Genomic DNA, 21,824 nt, shown 5'->3' on the forward strand with positions numbered 1-21,824 from the left:
TATTCATATAAAAATTAAAAATTAAAAAGAGTAAGCGTTCCGAGTTAATTAATGGTTGCCTTTCTATTTATGACGCTATTAAATTCTACTTTAACTTTCGTCAAAGTCATTCCACACCGAATGTTATTCATGGTGTCACAGTTCTGATGTTGTAAAAATAAGTTAGAAATCACAATATATAATCAACATCGACGGATCACAAATATTTCTTTGCTCGCGATGCTATCTTTTCTATTTCTCTTATTCTTAACTACATTAACTTAAAAAAATTAAAATATCCATGCGACTGTAATTGGTATCTGTCGACAGTTAAATATCTTTCCTTTCTTGAATCTCAGTTATCTTAACCACGGTCTGTATGTAAGACCGTGATCTTAACATATTTGTCATCGACATAAAACAATTTCACTAACTTCAATGAAATGCGCCGGTCGACAATGAGCATGTTTTAATCACATTCAGAAGCGTAAAAATCGGAAGCATAAAATTTTGAGCAATGTTTTATGCCAAATAAATTTTCAAACAACGTATAGCGTTGAGGATGCGTTGCCTCTTAAAGGATTTCACAAATGCACGGAAGATGAGAGATACCGGAGTAGAATGTGTGCAACAGGTAGGCAATCTCAGTTTTCATCGCGTACATACATGTATGTACGTTCATCATGTAAGTGCAACAGCAAATAGGTGATCAGCATGACATATCAAGATATATTTCTGCGATATGAGTATATATATATATACACTTAATAAAAATTTATAGATTTACTAAAAAGTAACTTTTTATTAAGTTTATTTTATATAACTATTTTTTTATTAAGTTTATTTTATTTTTATTGAAGTTACAAATTATTTTATGTTATAAATACATTATATAGTAGCCATCAAGATTCAAGGAAGAGAAGATATTTATTTCTGTTAATATGTAAATACGAATTACGATCGTGTAGATGTTTTAATTTTGTTTTTAAGTTAATATAGTTGAGAGAGATATAAAAATAAAAAAGACTTACTGCGAATAAACAAGAAGTCTTTGATTTAAGAAGCTGCATGTGAAATGTATAAAGATTTAAAAAAATATCGTTTGGAGCAAACTACTTATAACTGTCGACATATCAATCTACTGTTCGAAATTACGCGATTGTAACATACAGCCGAAAATAAATAATCACACACATGAGAAAAGTAATTGCGCTTTAAAAAATGTAAAACTATTTTGACAGAGAGAAGAACACGTTCAAAGTTACAAAACGTATAGTTTTAATTCCTTGCATACAAGAAATTAACTTATTTCGGATTATAGTTAGTTATAAATGTATATTTTGCATATAGAGCATAACAAAATAATTCTTATTCAAATTAGCAAAAGAGCACAGTGCAATGGCAGACAATGTCTTGTCTATAAAATGTTGTATCGATCTAATAATTTGAGAAACTCGACAATGGTCATTAAGAAATACGGCTAAGCCGAGGACTAAACTAAATAAAAAGTATGTGTGTTTATTTTTCGATTATTATTTTTATAAAGTTTATACGTTCATAAGATTTTCGAGATTATATCTTATTCAGAATATTTTCAAACATCGCAAATAATTACCAGAAAACGCTTAGGACAGCTTTCAGATTTATAGAAAACGTACGCGACTCGAGAAAAATGTATATTTTCGAGTGCATTGATCTGCAACAACTTATACGTGAAACTCTGATGACTCCACACAAGTCAATCTTATAATCATGATATTTGATTATAGCCTCATCGTTCCTACTAATCACACTATAAAATACCACTCGCATCGCGACGCAAAGGTCGCGATACTGTCGGCTAAATAATGCATTATAGGTGCCGATGCAGCTTATGCGAGGTATTCAAATGCCAGACGAATTTCATCTTGTATATAAGCGCATTGAATGACATAAAAGACCAAGTAAATTCGTGGCAATGTGACGCAACACGGTTTTAGATTGCTGCAAAGCATGCTATCACTATTGAATAAGGACAGTTCACGGTGACTCGACATAGACATGGGATGTATTCTAATTTAATTTGTTGTGACACTCGCAGATAACATAAGTATTCCTCACTGCTTACATTAATTATGTAGTAACTATTCGCGGAATATTCTACAAATTATCTCAGAAATATTGCACAAATATTGATAGAAAAAAAATATACAATCCTCTGGACAATGTAATTTGAATGATATCTCGTGTAATAAATTAACACAATGTGAGACAAATCATATCTTCATTTTTATCATTACCTATCTTTCCGATTTCTTTATACATGATAAAATAATTATCATTTGTCTCATCTAAGCAATAAACATGCAATTTATTATATAATGTATAATAATATGTCGATATTACTTACACTTTTTGAAGTTGGTCAAAAACCAAGGCATTGGTGGTATCTGTTAAGAAAAGAATAATAATAATAGTAGTACACAGATGTATACGGTAGTATACTGGTAATAAAGAATACATTACGGTTGCGATATGTAGTACATTAGCATACAACATACAACAGAATTAAAAATTAAAAATCTGCTTGTTCTCAGATTTTTAATTTTTAATCTTGTTGTATTTAGGGATTAGTCGCTCGATTTTAATATAAAAATAACAAATTGAAAATATAAATCAATATAGCTCGAAACTTGTTTGTGCAATTTTTCCAAGTTACGAATTGAAACTTTTAAACTATTCATTTATAGATTTCATAAATTGAGTCTAACAAAAATCAAGAAACTAACAAATGTTTAGAAGTTTATAGATGCATGATAATCAATAGCTGTTACACATTGCCAATCGATGTATAAACATATATGTATAACTATATATAGACAACCTTCTTATATCTAGATCCATATCTAAATACCCGTAATAATCTTGACATAATATAATAAATTCTTATCCGTAAATGTTTTAATAAATATTTAAAATTAATTTAAAACTATAAACAATTCGTAATGATATCAACTTAAAATCGCAGCTTATATGTTGGTTATTTAATTATTATCAATATTATCGATAATTGCTTTAAATTTGCATTTGCGCATTTTCAAATATAAACTCCATTAAAATTTTTTCTTCAAAATTAATATAGAAATTAAATCTATAAGCTGCTTTCTAAAAGTGCACTAAATATTATGATGTACTACATCATGTAGAAGTACCTATGTTTAAATTAAAATGTGATCAATAATAAAATGCACAAATATATCCTTAGTTATAGAATGAATATTTGATCAATTTTTCGGAACTGCAATGTGTGTATGTGGTTACAAGTTTCTCATTCAAGCTTGAAAGACAAAAATAAGACTAACCTCTTCAGGTGCTATTTCTTTCTCTTCATTCTTAAGCGCTCGTTTCATAGCTATGTTCCTTGCAGATAATTTCTGTTCCGCAACAACTACATGGCATATTAAACAACCGCAGTTTTGGTATGCGCAGTATCTCTTGTGTCCTTTGAGCTCAACGTTCTTCACTCCGTGACGTTCGCATCGCTTACATTTCGGTGTTGTCCGCTTATAACCCGTTTTAGAACAATCCGAATCTGTTGACGTAGATTCATTCTTTTTCTCTTTATTCATGACGTTCGCAGGACTCTTTAATATTAATAGACGGAAAGCCGATCTTCTTTTTCCTTGTCGCGATCTCTTGCCGAAATCGAAGAAACCGATTCCGTTGGATCTGATCTCGTTTAAATAAGATAACGGTAATTATTATCCGTTATCCTATGCATAGAGCTGTGTTCGTGAATCTTTCGTATCGCTATCTGTATAGCTCTACTTTCTGAAACATGCAAGAAATTATTTTGACCATTTTAATGAAAAGATTTAAAAAAAAATAATTAAAATTAAAGAATTGTTAAAACTGTGGCAATATAATATAATACCTTAGCAAATAGCACGAAAAAAGAAGAAAAGGGGAATTTTATGTAAACATTTGACACATCTAAATTCACAAGTCATGATAATACGGTAATATCAGTTGTACATACATGCGAGTCAAGTATATAGCCGGTGTTTGTTCTATTTCTCTAATGATCGATGTATAATCAAATATCATACTTCGCCTGTGTACATTATTTTTGGTGCAAAATAATTTTTAAAATCTATTTGCGCGGTAACCAAAACTGTAATCAAAAGTTTGCTGACTCGATCGATCTACAACATAATAAACGTTATTCAGGAAATAACGACATGTTTTATCTACTTGGATTAAAATAATATAATGATAAGTATTCGTTTCTTTAAACAGATGGCAATGATCAAATCTTCGATCAACTAAAATGCTGTAGTATGTAGGGTGTACAGAGTATAAAACAAAAACAATAATTGATTAATTAGGTTTATGGAATGAGTACAAAACGGCTAGTTCGCCGAAACAAAAAAAACTTATATATAGAATTACGAAAAATATATCTCGAGATGATGCATATGACAAAAATGGCGCACCTTTCAAAACAATCCTACTAATGTGAAAGTGAATCCTACTAATTTGTCATTGATTTCCAACATAAACTAATACGATAGTTTGTGTAAATTTATCTGTTTTTTTGTAACTGGCCCGGCACAGGATGTATTAAAAGCAAGCTAGCGACACTCGTGCAAACATTCTAATATTAAGGCTCCTGCTCGATTGCCAAGTCCGCGTTGACAGTACATAGCATCACACTTGGCAAAATTGTGAACTACAAGACGTAAAAAATAACGTTAAAAAGCTAAATTATTCTTGCAACTTACAGCGTCATTTAACGTTTTAGTGTAGTGTTTTTATATTTAAGATAATTGTCGTAGTTAAGTATGACAAAGACTCCCATTTCATTATAATTTAATATATAAAAGCAAATATTTGTTTCAATTCGACAGCTGTCAAACAGCTTGTTTTCGTCCTTGATTAGATACAATTTAATTTGACATGTGGATTATTTATTAATTACCCAAACAAAAGGGGAGTTTTTAGTATATTTTTAAGTCTATGCTATATATCGATTACAAACGCTATATTATTACATGCGTATCGACGTTAGTTAAAATTGACGAAAAGCGCGGTATTATAAGAATATGTCTTTGGATATGTTGTTTGTTCTGGAATATGTGCAACAACGAAATTCTGTAAGATCTATAACCATTCGTGTATTCAAGTCTCAAGATAAAGGATACCCGAGCCTGAAATGGGTAATGGATAAGTTCTGTATCTCTACAAAAATTATGATAAATCCTGACACGGCTAAAGCCACTATGAAGGACACGAGAGTCACGACCTCGTGAAGGTAAAGATACGTTTCTCCTGGCATCTCCGCAGATGGTTATGGTAAGGTGAGGTAAAAGATAAGCCATACCAGAGAAATCCAACACATCAAAACCTGTCTCATTAAACATTCGTGGCTTATCTTATAAGAACGAAAGATCGCAAATCACAGATAAAAAAAACGGCTAACTATCTCAAGTAGAGCAAAGTTCAGATTCCGCCGCGTATCGCGAAAAAGATGGGAATAAAAAATGATATCTATTATTTAAAAAAAAAACAAATGTGATATTTTAACATCAGTAAAAACGCAATCAATAATTAACTTAATAAATGATAAATTCTGAAAAATTATATGGCAATTATATAATTATAGACGTAATAAAAATTTACTTTCGCAGAGCTAGTAGAATATTGGTAAATAATAATCAAAGAAAAAACTATTTCATTTATTCCTCAAATTATCCAGGAGTATAGGTTATAGTTCTATGAAGTATGCACAGTTGATGTCGCTTATAGAACGAAGACACTCTAATAGCAGAAAAAAACGTAGGTGTTATCACCAGCTGTACATGCATATAAAATAATTTCATGTACAACTTTATGAAGAAAGTTTCCGTAGAAAGTATATCGCGCGCATCGATTCAAATATAAATGTTTTATATGATGTACAGTGTACACAATACGTATTATGCAACACATAATCTATTAGTAATCTCTGATATTAGGCATGACTAAATATAAAATTGTAAGTTGTAAAAGTTGATAATTGATATAAAAATAAATTCTAATTTTCATGCAGAAAAGCAACATTAAAAGCAAAATAAAGCGAGATACAATAAATTCGAATTAAAGGTAAATTATTCAAGTTAATCAGTCTACATTAATTGATATGTAATAGCGAAATGGAATCTGTTATCGAAATTATAATTGCTAATGCATTTGTTCTCGAATATGAGAATGCAATAAGAGACGATGCACATTTTAAGCAGAATCGCGGTGCGTAGCCAATTATTTTCCAACAAACACGGAATCTGAAAGGTAATCATTACTTGGAATTCCGAATATACTATCATGAATAACTCTAAAAAATAATGTGAGTCGCGAAGCAAAGCGTCGTATGTTATTAAGAAAACGTCAGACAAAATCAGACGAAATTCCTTTACAAGTTTACTATATCGCGTAATTATTATATTAATATTTAAAACGCCCATTGCAAAATAAAAACTTCGTAAGTATTATTTTGTATCCCGCAATTGAAAGTCATATAGTCGCCTTGAAATATACGTTGAAGGCATCACATCATAATTAGAATGAATCGTAATGATATTGAACGACAAGCTAATCTTCTTACATCTTTTATAGTACATTTCATGTGTAGTTATATATTTTAATACTGCCAGTTAATCGTTATACACTTTTTGACAATGTCAAAAAACGGTTATAAAGTGAATCATTTGACAACTAATTCATTATACAATATTGATAAATTTAAGTTATATTTTTAAAGCGTATATCAATGCATAAATCCTGGAATAAGGCGTATATCCTATTCCTGCGTATATCAATAAATCCTAAATAGTCAAACTGACTGATAAATATTCTTTGCAATATATCGGATTAAAGTTACATTATTTCGTCAATTTATAATACATAAACGTACATTTTTTTCACAATTCTAAGAAAGAGAGAGAGAGAGAGAGAGAGAGAGAGAGAGAGAGAGAGAGAGAGAGAGAGAGAGAGAGAGAGAGAGAGAGAGAGAGAGAGAGAGAGAGAGAGAGAGAGAGAGAGAGAGAGCATCAGCGTTTAGTGATGCTACAACCTATTATTACCTATTATATTACAACCTATATTGTTTTTCTTTTTTAATCGTATAGAAACATTCAGCTTATTGTAAGCCAATGTTACGAACATTGTAGAAAATCAGCGACAATATATTGTTTATAGCACATATCATATTGGCAATGATCGTTGTTTCCCTTTGCGATAATAATAATGGCTGTCAAAAGCTTATAAAATCTGTATGCGCGATACGAATATCGCTTATAGAGTCATATAATTCACAATGTATTCCGCAATGTTTCGACCAACCATGGTTGCAATTACTCACAATCATATCGATCGTATTAACCAGAGGCAACATAGAAATCAGCATAGAATATCGCAATAATCTCAATAACATAATCCCGAATAACGTCTCTTAATATCAAGATTTTAAGCCTGTAATGATAATGTATTCGCACAATTAATTAAATTGTTATTAAATCTTATTCATGATTCTTAGGAGAAAGCATCTTCAGATTTCTGAAATTCAGAATATTTATGTAATTCTCTTTTTTTCCTGTTGTGTTTTTTTTTTGTTGCCAAAGAGATTTATGACAATTCCGTCCAATCTAGCACTGCATATTGCAAAGAACATTTATCAAAAATCCGTATTTTAAGATAACGTAACAGAAAAATTGCCAGGCACTGTACGCTGAGGTATCTATAAATAATATGTAAAGATATCTGCAAAATAAAAATTTCGAGCATATCTCACTGTGCGCCAATTATATCTATATATATAATATACAGTAAATTTATACTATACACTCGCGAGAGACTTAAGATAAATCGCGCGTTATATACGACGCGTACGCGATTTCTACGAAACTACGAACAGCGAGATAGAGCAAGGAGCCCAACCACATCGCGATAGGGAGCGAATACATCTCCGCCTAGTTACATTGTATCCCGTTCGCGCGACTTTTTAACTAACTACGACTTCCTGGCACGTCGGCGTGGAGGCAGATGCCATCGGTACAGTCACTCGCAAAAGTGTTACTTTCGGACAAACTGCGAGAACGTAAAAAATTATTTTCATAATTTTTGCCGTTGCGTGCGCGTTATTCTTGTTCGCGTTATCATCACCTCCCGGGACTTTTGCGTGTAATTATTTTAATTGTTGCTCTGCTATTTAACAAAATGTGTTCTAACGCAAGGAGGATTAATATTACATGCTTAACGCATTTTTAATTTAAATGTTTTAAAAAATATAAAAGTATTCAAACTATATTAAATATACAATTTAAATCTATTTTATATTTGCTCAAATACTTTTGCGAGTGACTATATTGGGTATCGCGTGAAAGATCTCGCCTAATTTAACTCAGATTTCTTTTAACCTTGTTCTAATATTGCTGTCGGCCGTTACATCTCTTTAACTGATTTGTGTATTTACTGTTTCTACTGTTTATAATTTTTTTATTCAATAAATTTGCTATTATTATTATTAGTAGTAGTATTATCGTCATTATTATCATTATTAATTACGAGCAAAATGTCCGTGCTTATTATTAAGAATTAGGACTCATTATTAATATAATACATATTAATTCGTATAGCACCATCAGTTGATTGATTATGAAATATAATAAGATACAACATATTCTATAATTTTAGCATATTTACCAAATAATATTTAATTAATATTTTGTTAATAAAACTATACTAGAGAAATCTCTAACACTATTTTAATACAGTCTAACATAGTCTCTTTGTAGAAAAACGTTAGCGTACATTCGTACATTGTGGATCGGAGGAAGCGAATTAAATCGCCTATATATTTTTAGGATTATATTTTTATTGCGTTCCATGCTCGAGTATCGTTGATCTAAAATTGCACTTTTAATGACAAGGTAACCATAAGCAGATTAAGATCGATAGGCAACTGAATAAAAAATCGCGTAAGACCGGCAGTTAAAGTTACTTAATTGACCGAGATAAAACTTTATAAACTATAATAACTTCTGCGGGACAAAAGGGCAAAGATAATAAAGCAGAATTGCATAAACGCTCGCAAGAAGCTGCAAGTTTCTTTGCATGTAGGCAATTGAAACTTTCGTGTCGTCGCAAACTTGGCAGCGTTGAATGATATCGGATGCACCGTAAAATTTGTGCGCAAAATTTTTCGATCGAGGCATGTTTCGAATCAAAATGCGCCTTGTATTTTTGTACATTTATATACAAGTGTGCTAACACTTCTTACTGTATAATCATTATACAAATAAAAGATAAACGAGCCAAAGTGGCGATAGAATACGTTCTATCCTTTTACATCGTTACGTGTTTGTTATAAACACAATTCCGAAAGATAGAGTAAAAAGAATAATCTAAAGAGTGTATTCCTTTTAACTTATAAGCGTGTATGTATAATGTATAATTTTTTCCGTAATAATGTTGCGTCAATAACTAGCATTCTATGCAATAATCTTATCTGCGACAGTATCGCTTAAGCTATATAGGTATCATATAATATATTGCCACACAACAACTACGCTAGAATATACTGCAGTAAATTTCTTCGTTGTAAATTATTCCATGAGAAAGTAGCTGAAAGTTAATACCGGTATTATTAAACTCCAGCTGAAGCTGCGCGCGCAAGAACGGAGTAACTCTCACCTTGATAACGCATATATAAAGTTTTTTTAAGTAATTATGCCAATTTACATGTAACTCCTAATCAAAGCGCGGCTTTTTCTTTTTATGTTTTCTTTTATTACAGTACGTTGTTCGCGGCTCATTTCTTTGGCCATAAGAGTTTTTTACATCGTTTTACTGAAAGTTAGCGCGCGCAGCATCTAAGTTCAATTACCGGGGAGGCAATAACAAGTTCATTGAGATAGAAAGACTCACCCTGTCATCTGTCTCTCTCTTTTTCTTTCTATCTCCTTCTCTCCCTCTCGCTGGCTCGCAGTGGCTGTTTCGTATAATGAAGGCTTTGGACAAATTGACGGTGTTCGAGAGAGGATCCACTGGCTCTCGTCACACGCGAGCACTGAATCTAGTAATCACGCGAGATCCGCCGGCGCGGCTCAATCGAGAAGAATCCCCTCACCCGTATATATCTCGCATGCAGAATTCTTCTGCGTAATTTATCCGTTACCGCGTGGCCGGCCGTAGCACTCTGGATGCGTTACACGTGCCGCGCTAGTGTGGCCGCGCTTTAAATAAGTATCGTGGCACCGCGCAATTTCGTTACGCGCGTCTTCAGCGGTGCACGATGCACGCACGTTGCGAGGGCACACCGCCGATCGCAAGCAACACGAGCGACGGGGACAGGAGGGAATTGAAAAGGAGAGAGGGAAGGGAAAAGCGCGGCAGGAAGTCTCCGCCTCCGGAAATGGACAATCCTCCCCTCTTTGCCACTTATCTCGCACGCTTTCTCGTCTCGCCCTTCTTGCCGTGCGCACCTTCTTTCCGCTTTTATTCGCTTATATACAAGATATATATTATCTGTCTATCTTTTAATAAACCTTGTCTTGTTTTTTTCTTTTCTTTTCATACGATATGCGGGTACGATCTAGAAGCACGAAGCAAGCAGATGCAAGCCGGCAAAAGATAAGTGGTAGCGCAAAAATTAAAGCGGATGGCAAAACCGCGGGCACTCGTGTCGCACACGCGCACTTCGTCCAAGGTCTCGTCTCTCCTCCGCGCCGCGTATCACACTATTCTATCGCCGTTGCGTTGGTTCGCCGTCCTTCGCGTGTTATTCCTCTCTATCCGTCGCCGACAAATCTTCTGCAAGTTGGCAAATTCGCAAACTCCGAACTAGTTCCGAGATCCGTCCCGGCAAGTCGCTGCGCGAGATGAGAATCCAACTAGCGCGAAATTGAAATGCGGAGACATGGGGGGAAAAAAACAGCGAAGCAAACCGAGCACACTCGTCGGGGTCAGCCAAGAGACAGCCGTCAACACGATCGATGTGCACTTGCATGCAGTCCGTAACTTACTAAGACCGCCGGTAACCAGGGGTAGTGGACGGAGGGATTTTTCCCACCACTTGGCCATCTCCATCGCAAGTGCAGCGAGGACCACGTGACTGGCTCGACAGTCTCGTGCTTAGATGGAACGTAGGGCGCTTCTGGGGCCCGTATACATTTTTTAGTATTTTTCTTTTATTATGTTAATTACGTTAATAATATAAAAATATATGAAGAATTGGAAATTCATCAAGTCTGGAAAAAACAAAATAAATTTATTATTAGCACACACCACTGATATATATCTTTTTCTCATATATTATAAGTTTTGTAAAATAATTTTAAATTAATCTTTAGAGATAAAATTAAAAAATATATAAATTACAAATTCTAAAGAGCATGGTCTATGAAAAGCAGACTTGTACATTCTAATTTAGTTCCGTCCAGATATCTGTAACATCGCGCAAAAATAAACTTTTAACTTTATTATAACCATCTAAGTAAATTTTTTAAAATTAAGTTATATAAATAAAACATGAGTTTTAACTTTCATTATCTTGCTCCATTTATATAACACACATATATGGATTTTACTTTTATTTATTCTTATTCTTCCTAATATTCTTAAAATAAACTATATCTTGTTTTTGGAATATGATATGTAAATGTATGTGAGTGTCCGCAGTGTAGTCAGCTCGAATCCGTGGATAATTGTAAGCCCAAATAATTGCGCGAATCAGTTGTCTTGTATCCCTGCGGGACACAATACATTTAAAAAATTATAATATCAGTAAATTATATTATATTTAGTCGTCTCCCTAATACTTGCTATTTTCCTTCCACTACGGACTCAAACAACACCACGTATTTCGGTGGAGCATATACGCTACTTGTTAGGGTCATGCACTTAGGTATGATGCATACGTCTTATGACAGTGTTGCGCCTGCGCGAAAAAGTCGTTCCGTCTATTCCCTCCGATCCGCGATCTGCTGGTAGCGGCGACACGATGCGAAATACGTGCTGGCCACGGGCGATGCAGGGTGGGAGCACGTCGCGGTGAGGATACTGAGGATAGCGGACACGACAGTCGTATCAGGGGTACGCGGCGTGCGGGAAACGAGTGGCTGGGAAGGGATACCGCTCTCGCGCGCGGTGCAGTGGTCGGGCCGGGTGGAGGTGACACGCGGCTTTGGACGGAACGTCGAGGTTTTACGATTGAATTCGTCCGACCGACAGAGACGATCTGCCGCGTTAGATTGTATCGTACTTATATGCGACACATAGCGCACTTCGACGACTACAGATGACTAATCGTTTCTGCTGTTTCTGACTGATATAAGTAAATGTCTGTTGAGTTGAAGAAAGTTTCAATCGATCCCATAGCTATCAACTGAACAGTTGCAAAAGTGTTTCTAACGTCGCAGAAAAAAATATTGGACACAGAAACCCTTGACAAAAAGACCACATTAATGATTAAGACAAATATGTTATACATCCGAATTTAAATAAATTTTGTCTATTATCTTTGGTTTGCTAATCCACGCGAATTACGATATTCAGTAATATATTATATACGCGTTATTTCGATGTATTGATCTAATTAATGAATAAATTTTCGATCGATATATCTTTGCATCGTTCTGTTTTTGCTGTTTTTCGAAAATTATCGCGCGATATCTGTGTTTCAAGCTGGTGTTGCATCGGACAGCAGTATCATCAAATATTACTACTTCGCGCCTACGAATGCATATCGTCGTTCGTGGTTGCCAACTCGGCAGGCGAGCAGCAATCAGTCACGTCGTGATTTGATTTTGAAATTGATTCCATGAGTGCCGACTTTATGAATGAATGAAACGCATAGACTGAGACGGCAAAGAAGAGGAGATCCAAACTGTATATCGATTATATTGTTCTAAGTTCCATAAGAACTTTGCTGTTTTGGTTCTGTCCTAAATAATAGGTTCGAGTAATCTGTTCTTTATAAAAATCAATTTATGACTATACAGGAGAACGAATTGCACAATGGACGTGTGACAATTTACACCGCAGTTTATTGACAACATTTACGTCGCTACGTTATAACGGCGAATGTCTGACATTGCGAATATCTCGATTATGTGACATGTGACATTTAACATGAGGCTATAATATTTTTTTTTATTATTATTATTCCCCACGCCCTCGAACTTTTATCTTCAGAAGGCTCGCTATAGCGAGAAAACACATGCCAGAAATCGTTATGTAATGTAACACTAATTGTATAAAGTACCGTGTATGCGAACAATGCAGTCCGAATAACTAAAGACGGGTGTATCGTACGGAGATACACCCGGGAAACGGAATTCAAATAAAGAAACTACGTGTGTGTGGTATGTTCGCGCGCGGGATATAACTCGCGATCGTAAAACGAAGCTACATAGTCGTAGAAAAGGATTTGATATTTGTGTGTGTTTTTGTATATATATATGATATATATGTATACACGAACTTTTATATATTTAATATCCTTCGCGTACAACGTTCGCGCGCAATGTATCGTGCACACGCTATATCCGATAGGATTCTTTTTACTTAAGTAACCGGAGAGACCACAATGGTCGGATAAGTGGTAAAACATGCCAGCCCCGCGTCTGCCCATATCTTGAATTTACGACCCATTATTGATTTTTTTAGCCGTTATGGCAATTACGTAGTTACTTGTTGAATATTTTATTTCGCATTATGATTGCCGATATTAGACAATGTATTACCAGATAATTTCAAGGGTCAATTATATATAGCCGTCATTGAAACGTTATAGATAACGTCAAAAGGACGTTGTTACAATATGAAGTATGTTCTCAGCGAGTTTCTTCTTCGTCGATGTAATTTATATCCTATAACGCGCCTCGTTTTATATCAGAGGGTGAATACTAAAAATTAGTAAAAATCGATTGTCTTTCTTTGGCATAAGAAACTTGCACATGGAGCAACAAACTCTCACATTTTACGAGTGCAATATATGTTATCGAAGTGACATTTAAAGCGTAAGATAAAAAAATGTTTATTATTTTCGTCTGTAAATGTTGCGTGCGGTCTTAAAGTAAAAGCTGTTCTAATCCACAGCAAGGAAAACGTGAAAACTCTAAATCTATATGATTCTAAATCTTAATATCAAAAATAGATATGGCAAAATATAAATCAATTTTATTCCTCATCACAGAGCACACACATGAGCGTAATCATTATAATAATGAAATTTTGAAACCTATATAGACTTCAGACCTATTTTAATAATAAAATCAAATTTTCTATCATGTCATTATCGTATCTTTCGTGCAAGAATTTTTACAAATAAAATATACTTTCTTCCTATTATCACTCTTTTCTCTTTTAGTCACAACTTAATGCGATAAATATTTCGTTTTAAACCGCGAGAAAAGCAAGCAAGAAAATCACTGTTGTGGTTATCGAAAAGAAAAGGCTTTAGAGAGAATATCGCGCTTAGCAAACATAGAGAGGAGATGTGGCGGGGTAAGAACGATCGTAAAATGTCGACGAAATAGATCCAGGGTGCGATAGTCAGCGCTCGGACAGAATAAATACATACACACCGATGCCACGGTTGATACTTCACTTGCGGCCGAATTTACTGATTGAACCGCGGCGGCCGTTCTTGCGGTAGAAACGGGTTTTACGCGTTCCGGAGATGCCGGCGCAGCACCGGAAGTGTTCCCGCACGGGACGACTGCACCGAATTGTTTCGGGAAAAAGATCGTAAATCTCTCGAACTCGATTCGGTATAAAACAGGTGAGTTTGAAATCGGGGCTCTAATCTCACCGAAACTGGGCACGCGATAATAAAAAAGTAATGTTCACGTTCTCTTAGCGCATATGTCTCATAAAAACGTTATTGGGATTTTATGTCTCGAGTAATTAAGATGGTGACGGAATTGTTACTATATAGTTTATAAATTCTATATCTCATAGTTTATATATATATATATCATTTTGAGCAATTATATATTCATTAACAAAAAAACATGTTAAAATCGAGCTACATTTCTACAGATATGTCCATTTTCTTGGCATGTACACATACACACGTAAAACATTTTTAGAACGTAATTTAATTTATTAAAAAATTTAAATTACTTGAATCAAGACCTGTCCGTTTCGTAATAGAACTCGTGTAGAAACCATTTGCATATTAATATTGATAAATAAAATTTCAAATTATTTTACTCGACTTCTGTCTGTTATTCTAATATCATATAACCTTGTTACAGGGGTAATTCTCCACTATTTACGATATTTCGAAGATTGATAATTGTCTGATTTGATAATTTTTAAGTCTGATTATCATTTTTTACATTTATTGACGGCATATTATCATCACATTAGGGCCAGATACTTTCAGAATTTTTATAAAGTCTCAATTCTATTACTAGAAACTTGGAGTGCTTGATAGCAAGCTTGATATAGGCTTTGTCATGATATGCAGTATAATTTTTAATAACAGGGGACAGCACGACAGCATGTTGCGTGACGAGCGAAATATTAAGTTCATAATAAGTTAAGTTTCACAGTAAGAAAGTAACAAGAGCAAAAAAAGATAAAAGATATCGAACCATACACGCAACTCGAGTGTCAAGTATCCAGGCGGGGATTCGCGATATAGTCTGAGGTCCATTGAAAATGTTCTGCGCCTGCAACGATGGCACAGCGCATTCCACACGGTAACAGCGACAGGGCGGGCAGGCGAAAAAAGATAACGTCACACATCACGATTGGACAGAGACCGAATCATTCCGATAAGGAATCGTGAATTGTATGCGCGTGGCATTTTGCAAGATGCAACCAGGCGAATTTGATTTAAGGCGCATCCGGTGAGCATCACGAAGAGCGAAGGTATAACGGGATGTATTCGATCAAACGATTATCGTCACGATCGCGTGATTTTTATTACGAATCGTACGAATTAAAATCGGCGAAAATGCGAATAATTTCATTGGCCACTTTCAAGACTTGTAATTTGTAATGTCTCCTTCCGAACTGAACAGCGTGCATATTTACTGACTTTCGCGTTTTTGTACGTATATTTGCGGTTCTCGATCTTTCGGAACTTTCTCTCGAGAACTCGCGCAGAACAAAGTGTGCATCAAAGTTAAAGAAACGGTTCCGTGAACCATTTTTACCTTGTCGGTCGATTTATATTCTGAAGCGTATATTTCGCATAAATTTACATTAAATAAGAAGCGCTCGGCTCTGTCTTGAATCAACGAATAAGTTGTTTCTGTTTCCAAAATTTTGTTACATTTGTTCAAAATAAAAAATGTTAAATATATGTATATACATTAAATATCTATTTTTGTAAAATATTGCTCAGAAAATATTTTGATTTGAAAAAATGTCTATTATACAAGAAAAATTTTTTATCTCTACAAAAATATTTCGCGAAGAGTGAGCGCAGCGAAAAATTACGTTGCGTATAAAAAATTTTTTTCGATGTCGCGTGAGCAGATACGATGAGAAAAACTCAGCAAACACATTCGCCGAAGAAGAAATAAAAAAGGACAAACCGTTGCACTCTCAGAGATGCGATATAAACAGGATAAGCAAGTGGCCGGAGAAGGGCAAGGCAATAAAACACGGTATAAGCATAAAAAAACAGAATTAAGTAAAAGAAAGGTGCGTATGCGTCGATTAAATTGCTCCGTGATCTGCAACTTAAAATACTCAGATACGGCATTAACGTGCATTTCTGTTCAAGAAAAATACCGCAAGGCCAATATTAACAAGCAAGCAATTCCGTCAAGGCGGATCTATGTACACATGTATGTGTACCATTCTAAGCTGTTTGCAACACAACGATATTTAGTTTCAGCGAAAGGCATTAAGTATTTGGCATTCCTGTATTTTGAATAATTACAAGAAATTTCTCGATTCGAGGAATAGCTGAAGAAAGTCTTATATAATGAATCCATATATAAATCGTTCAATTTATGAATCAATGTAATATATTAAAAGTTAGTAATTTTGAATTTATATCCAAATAAAAATGCTAATAAATATTCAGAAAATTCTTAAACATCGGTAAGCAACATAATTATTTATTAATATTTAGATATCAGTAATAGCGGTATAAAAAATTTTGGAAATATAAATCTGCATATAATAAATCTAAAAGTCCAGCAATTTTACAGATATAAAAATATTTTGCAAGACATTGTTATGGCACGGCGAGAAACTTGCACTCATACCGAATATTGATGACAAAAAACGCAACTATATATTTACACGCAATTCGTAATGTTTGAGAAGAAGATTATTTCTTACATTAAATTCGACACGTGAAACAGGTTCCACCGTGACTGTTGCGATGCACCTGCAGCCGACGCGACGCTTCTTGCAGCCGTTTCTCGACGACGATTTCTCAATTGGCGCTTAATTAAAGGTAGGTTGCTCTTTATGTGTGACTAATTGAAGGGGTCCGATCAAGAATGTATCTCGAACCAAAATCATTTCGTTTGCTCTTGAAAAGTCATCTTTAGCGGAGTTAATACGGAGAATGCGGATACGCTTATCAGCATTCAGGACTTGGTAGAATCATCGTTAGCCACCGCGAGTTGGAGAATCGCGGATAATTAGATTCTCTCGTGAGATTGTGTGGCGAATGAAATTCGGCCCTTTCGCAAACTTCATCAGCATTAATAACAGTTCCCATTAATGTTAATAACATCCGGGCCGTGTTTCAGGCGGGCTCGGCACATTATATTATACACACTTGATCTTCGATCGTTGCGCAAAGCTGTTTATTTTCGCATGCAAACGGGATATTTAATCGTACAGTCGTAGGGATCATTATTTCTGAGATACCGTCCGTTTCAAATTCCAGTTCATCGTTCTGCAATTGATCGATGGAAACGATAAGACAAAATATCTTGACAATAAATAATTATTAGACTTATTTTCGTATTCGACATTCGAGGCGACATTCTTCGTGTGAACGACGCCTAACATCGTGCATGGTAACCGAAGTTGCCGGTGGGCGTCAATGGTTTAATTCACCGCCTTGGGCAGCCGACTCTGCTACCTGGTCGGTTAGCACGCCATCATTTACGTGAAGCGTAATTCATGAGAAGCGGAGCACCTTACGGACATGAACGGTAGAGAACTGCCGGAACTATTCTGCAGATAAATTCCGAACACCAAAGCGAGTCAGCGTTGCATCACGAGCCGATACGAGCCGACTATGTATATTCGACCCTGCAGTTCCCCCCAGTCAGCGGCCTTGACCGGACATTACCTGCTTTATGATAGCACTTAGAAGAAAGTAGCCGAATTACAGTTGCCTCTCGTCTTCTGAATGACTGAACTTCGGATAACTTACGTATTGTGATAATTAGCTGTCGACCTTGATCTTTGTAACTTGAGATAAATAGGCGACTGTTAATTCTATCGGTAAAGCTTGTGTGAAAACATCAAACAGATTAACTGGTTTAACACTGGTTTTTATCTGGCTGTAATGAGTTATGCACTTACATTTCGCAAGTTTAATGAAGAATTAGTAACAAAACGATGCATTGTAAAATGAAAATAATTTAGTTTCCCAAAATTATCGATATTGCATTTTTTACATAATATTCTTGCATAAGTAATAATTTCCAACAGTATTGTAAAATATTTTGCTCCGTCTGCTTTGGATTTTAAATCAAGAAATTTGGCAATGCACTCCTAAATTCAATACGTCGGAACGAAAACAACCAGTAGCGTGTTATTTTATCAGAAGGCAGCGCGACAAACGTTTTGTATCTGCACATATAAATTTTCCTGCCATTTGCTCTTTCAAGTCACGTAATAATATTGGTTATTTTCATTTAAAAGTATTGCATTAACATTGACGTTTCCGAAAAAATTACAGGAATAACAGCGATAAACGTACGCATACGACGCGAGCTATAATTATTCTGTCTGCTCGCAATTTTCTAAATTGTAATGCGGGCAACTATCTGCCCATGACGGAATTATTACATGTTTTACTGCGCTAAGGTAAGCGAATACTATGTGACCACTGTTCCCTATGCAAATGCATGCTAGCTATACCGATGTAAAGCAACTTACGTGACATGTGCCTGTCAATTCTGTTTAAATTAGCGTAATGTCACTTTTATTTAGGAAATATGTAAATTGGGCAGTAAAACATATATAAGGCTATTATGTTTCGATCCAAAATATCTCATTCGTGTTTCGAGATGTGAAAAATTTGACAATTTTTCAAAAAATGCAAACATCCGTAATTTTAATTACGAATTATTTTTCTAAATTAATAATCGCAAAACGGCCGTAACCGTAAAACCAACTGACCATTTTTTTCCGAAAGGCAAAATTTTTATATATCTATACGTATGCCGCGCACAAAATGTTCCCTCTCGAACAGCAATCCTTCCCGGTAGAAATGCGCGAGAGCGATTTAATCGCATTTGGCGTGACGCGACACGCGATGATCAAAAAAATGGAGCGCCTCTATTCTCCCTCGGCAAACCTGCTCACGGCGTCTTTCGTGCATTGGTACCCTTCGATTTATCACATTTCTTGCGTGCGTGCCGAGTATTACTTTGGCATTTTGCTGCTTATGAACTTCTCTGTGCAGGCGATATGAAAAAAAAAGAAAAAAAATCGCTATAGGGGAAGCCCGGGCAAAGCGAATGCCCTGGGCATAGCGGATAGGCTTTTTTCTCGCTCATCTATACTTTATAGCGCTATGAGTCTCTAGAGTGAGCGACCGGCCGCCGACGCCATAACAGTGCGAAAAAACATGTAATTGCTCTCGTGAGTTCTTTTTTAAAGAAATAATAAATTTTGTGTTTTCTTGCGAATTTTGCTAAGGTATAATACGTAGCTTGATTATTAGTAGTAATTGTTCCTTAAACACTGTGAATGTTTTTTATAAGAATTCCCCGGAATTCCCCGGAAATCCCTGTTTTTAAAACTCTATTGGAGTTGAAAATTTTTCACTTGTTGCTCATACCTATTTCAACCTTTTCAAGTTCACCCTAAGTAGATCCTTTGGGCAAAGCGGATGAACCATCTCTTGGCCTGGTCATATTGCGATTGCTGTTTTTTCCGTTTTAAAATGGTAAAACAGACCAACTGAAATGGGCGGTGACCAACATACAATGTTTCTGCTTGGTGTGTTCTGAACAATACACGGACCCGCCGTTCAAAGACTGGATCCAATGTAGCCCAGTGCACCATAGATGGGCCCATGAAGGCTGCACTGCATATGGAGAATTTGGCAGCTACTTTTGTGACGATTGCCAAGACTAATGTTGATTTATTTTGCTCCATCCGCTTTGCCCAGGAAGGGTTGGGCAAAGCGGATAGTCTCTTTTGCCTTAGTTTTTGACTCCAAAGAGGTTTAAATGTTTAAGTTTTTTATGTTTTTCTTATTTTATTTGAAAGTTGATTATATTTAGAGGATTATTAGAATAAAAAAGGTTTCCGATCTCAATTTTAACCGTCTTTTTTCTTGCCAAACCTTAACACATCCGTTTTGCCCGGGCTTTCCCTACCCCTTCTCCTCTCTCTTTTTTTGGTTCTCTCCCTTTCGTTCTTATGATGTCATCTTTCTCATTCCTCGCTTCTTCTTCTTCTTCATCGTCTGTGTCTCACCTTCTTTCTACGTATTACTCTTTCTCCCTTTCACCTGATTTCACCATCTCATTTCCTCTTTCCCGATCTCTCTATACCTATCTCTCTATCTAGCTCACTCTCCCTACTCCCTACGATTCCACAGAGTTGCTCTCCTTCTTACTCCCGTTCGCTCGTTCCCCCCAGCCGTATTTAGTTACCCATAAACGACCGGCATGCAACTCCTCGGGTGTACGCATATTGCATCGAACCGCGTGTTTCTGCCACGTTCGTGTTACCACCGCTTCATGTACACGTGCGTGTAAACCGCTGCACGATCGCGCACGCACGGACGCACGCACGTATACCTGCCCTGCATATTGCGCGCATCGCCCGAGGATGAATTTCGGGAATACATCGCTCATCTTCTTTCCGCTTTCCTGAGCCCACGATAGACGTTTCGGTACATTGTGAATAACTTGTATCAAAAATCGATACCGTCTTGAGATATTCGCGATATCAGACATATCGCGAATATTGAGGAGAGTATAGATAATCCATGTCCGACGCTGTTCTTAATTCTGCAAAGCTCGACGTAACAAAAAAAATCGCCTCTCGCGATTGAATCGCCTCAAAATTGAACACAAGATTTTATTATTAATATAGGTAAACGACATAATACTTTACCATTAATACGCAAGACTTTTCAAAAATATAAAGTAACGATTTTTTTATTTCTGATAAATCTCGTTTCAATTATTATATATATAATTTTCAGTTATGCAGCTTCCGTATATTAGAAAGAGAATTTTTCTAGTCTTAAAATTATTCTTAACAATAATTTTTTTACGTTACTTTATTTTTTATACAATACTGGTTAATGAGATTAATATATCTATCCCGTTCCCTTTAACCTGCCTTAATATGTCTGTGCTCTTAAGAGTCAATTTTACATGCTCAAAATAAATTCAAAATCTCTCGATCTCGGTTGTTTAGTCCACGTGATGAATATTTCGATGTATAAAAAACAATATTCTAGACGAGATTCTAGACTCATATAATAATCGATATTCACATAGAAAGATTATTATTGTAAGACACTCATAAGAATAAGAATTTATATTCTATATATTTTTTATGTTATTTTCGAGAAAAAAGGCGTACCGACCGGCTATATAATTCACGCACGGCGATTATTATTCGCTGGAAATTTTATGCGACCA

The 21,824-nt window shown here is 35.3% G+C and overlaps 1 protein-coding gene across 1 annotated transcript in view; it reads right to left on the reverse strand.

Moving 5' to 3' along the window:
- Positions 1 to 12,045, reverse strand: part of Dsx (transcription factor doublesex) — a 30,450-nt gene extending 18,405 nt beyond the window's left edge. Inside the window, exons 1-4 of the mRNA XM_071787297.1 lie at positions 11,913 to 12,045; positions 9,922 to 11,243; positions 3,321 to 3,789; positions 2,369 to 2,408 (exon numbers count right to left, since the gene is read on the reverse strand). Of these exons, the coding sequence (XP_071643398.1) occupies positions 2,369 to 2,408; positions 3,321 to 3,587 (307 nt within the window). The 5' untranslated portion in view covers positions 3,588 to 3,789; positions 9,922 to 11,243; positions 11,913 to 12,045. The remainder of the gene's footprint in view (positions 1 to 2,368; positions 2,409 to 3,320; positions 3,790 to 9,921; positions 11,244 to 11,912) is intronic.
- Positions 12,046 to 21,824: the final 9,779 nt, after the last annotated feature.

The sequence above is a fragment of the Temnothorax longispinosus genome, chromosome 9 (genome assembly GCF_030848805.1).
Source record: "Temnothorax longispinosus isolate EJ_2023e chromosome 9, Tlon_JGU_v1, whole genome shotgun sequence".
Lineage (NCBI taxonomy): Eukaryota > Metazoa > Arthropoda > Insecta > Hymenoptera > Formicidae > Temnothorax > Temnothorax longispinosus.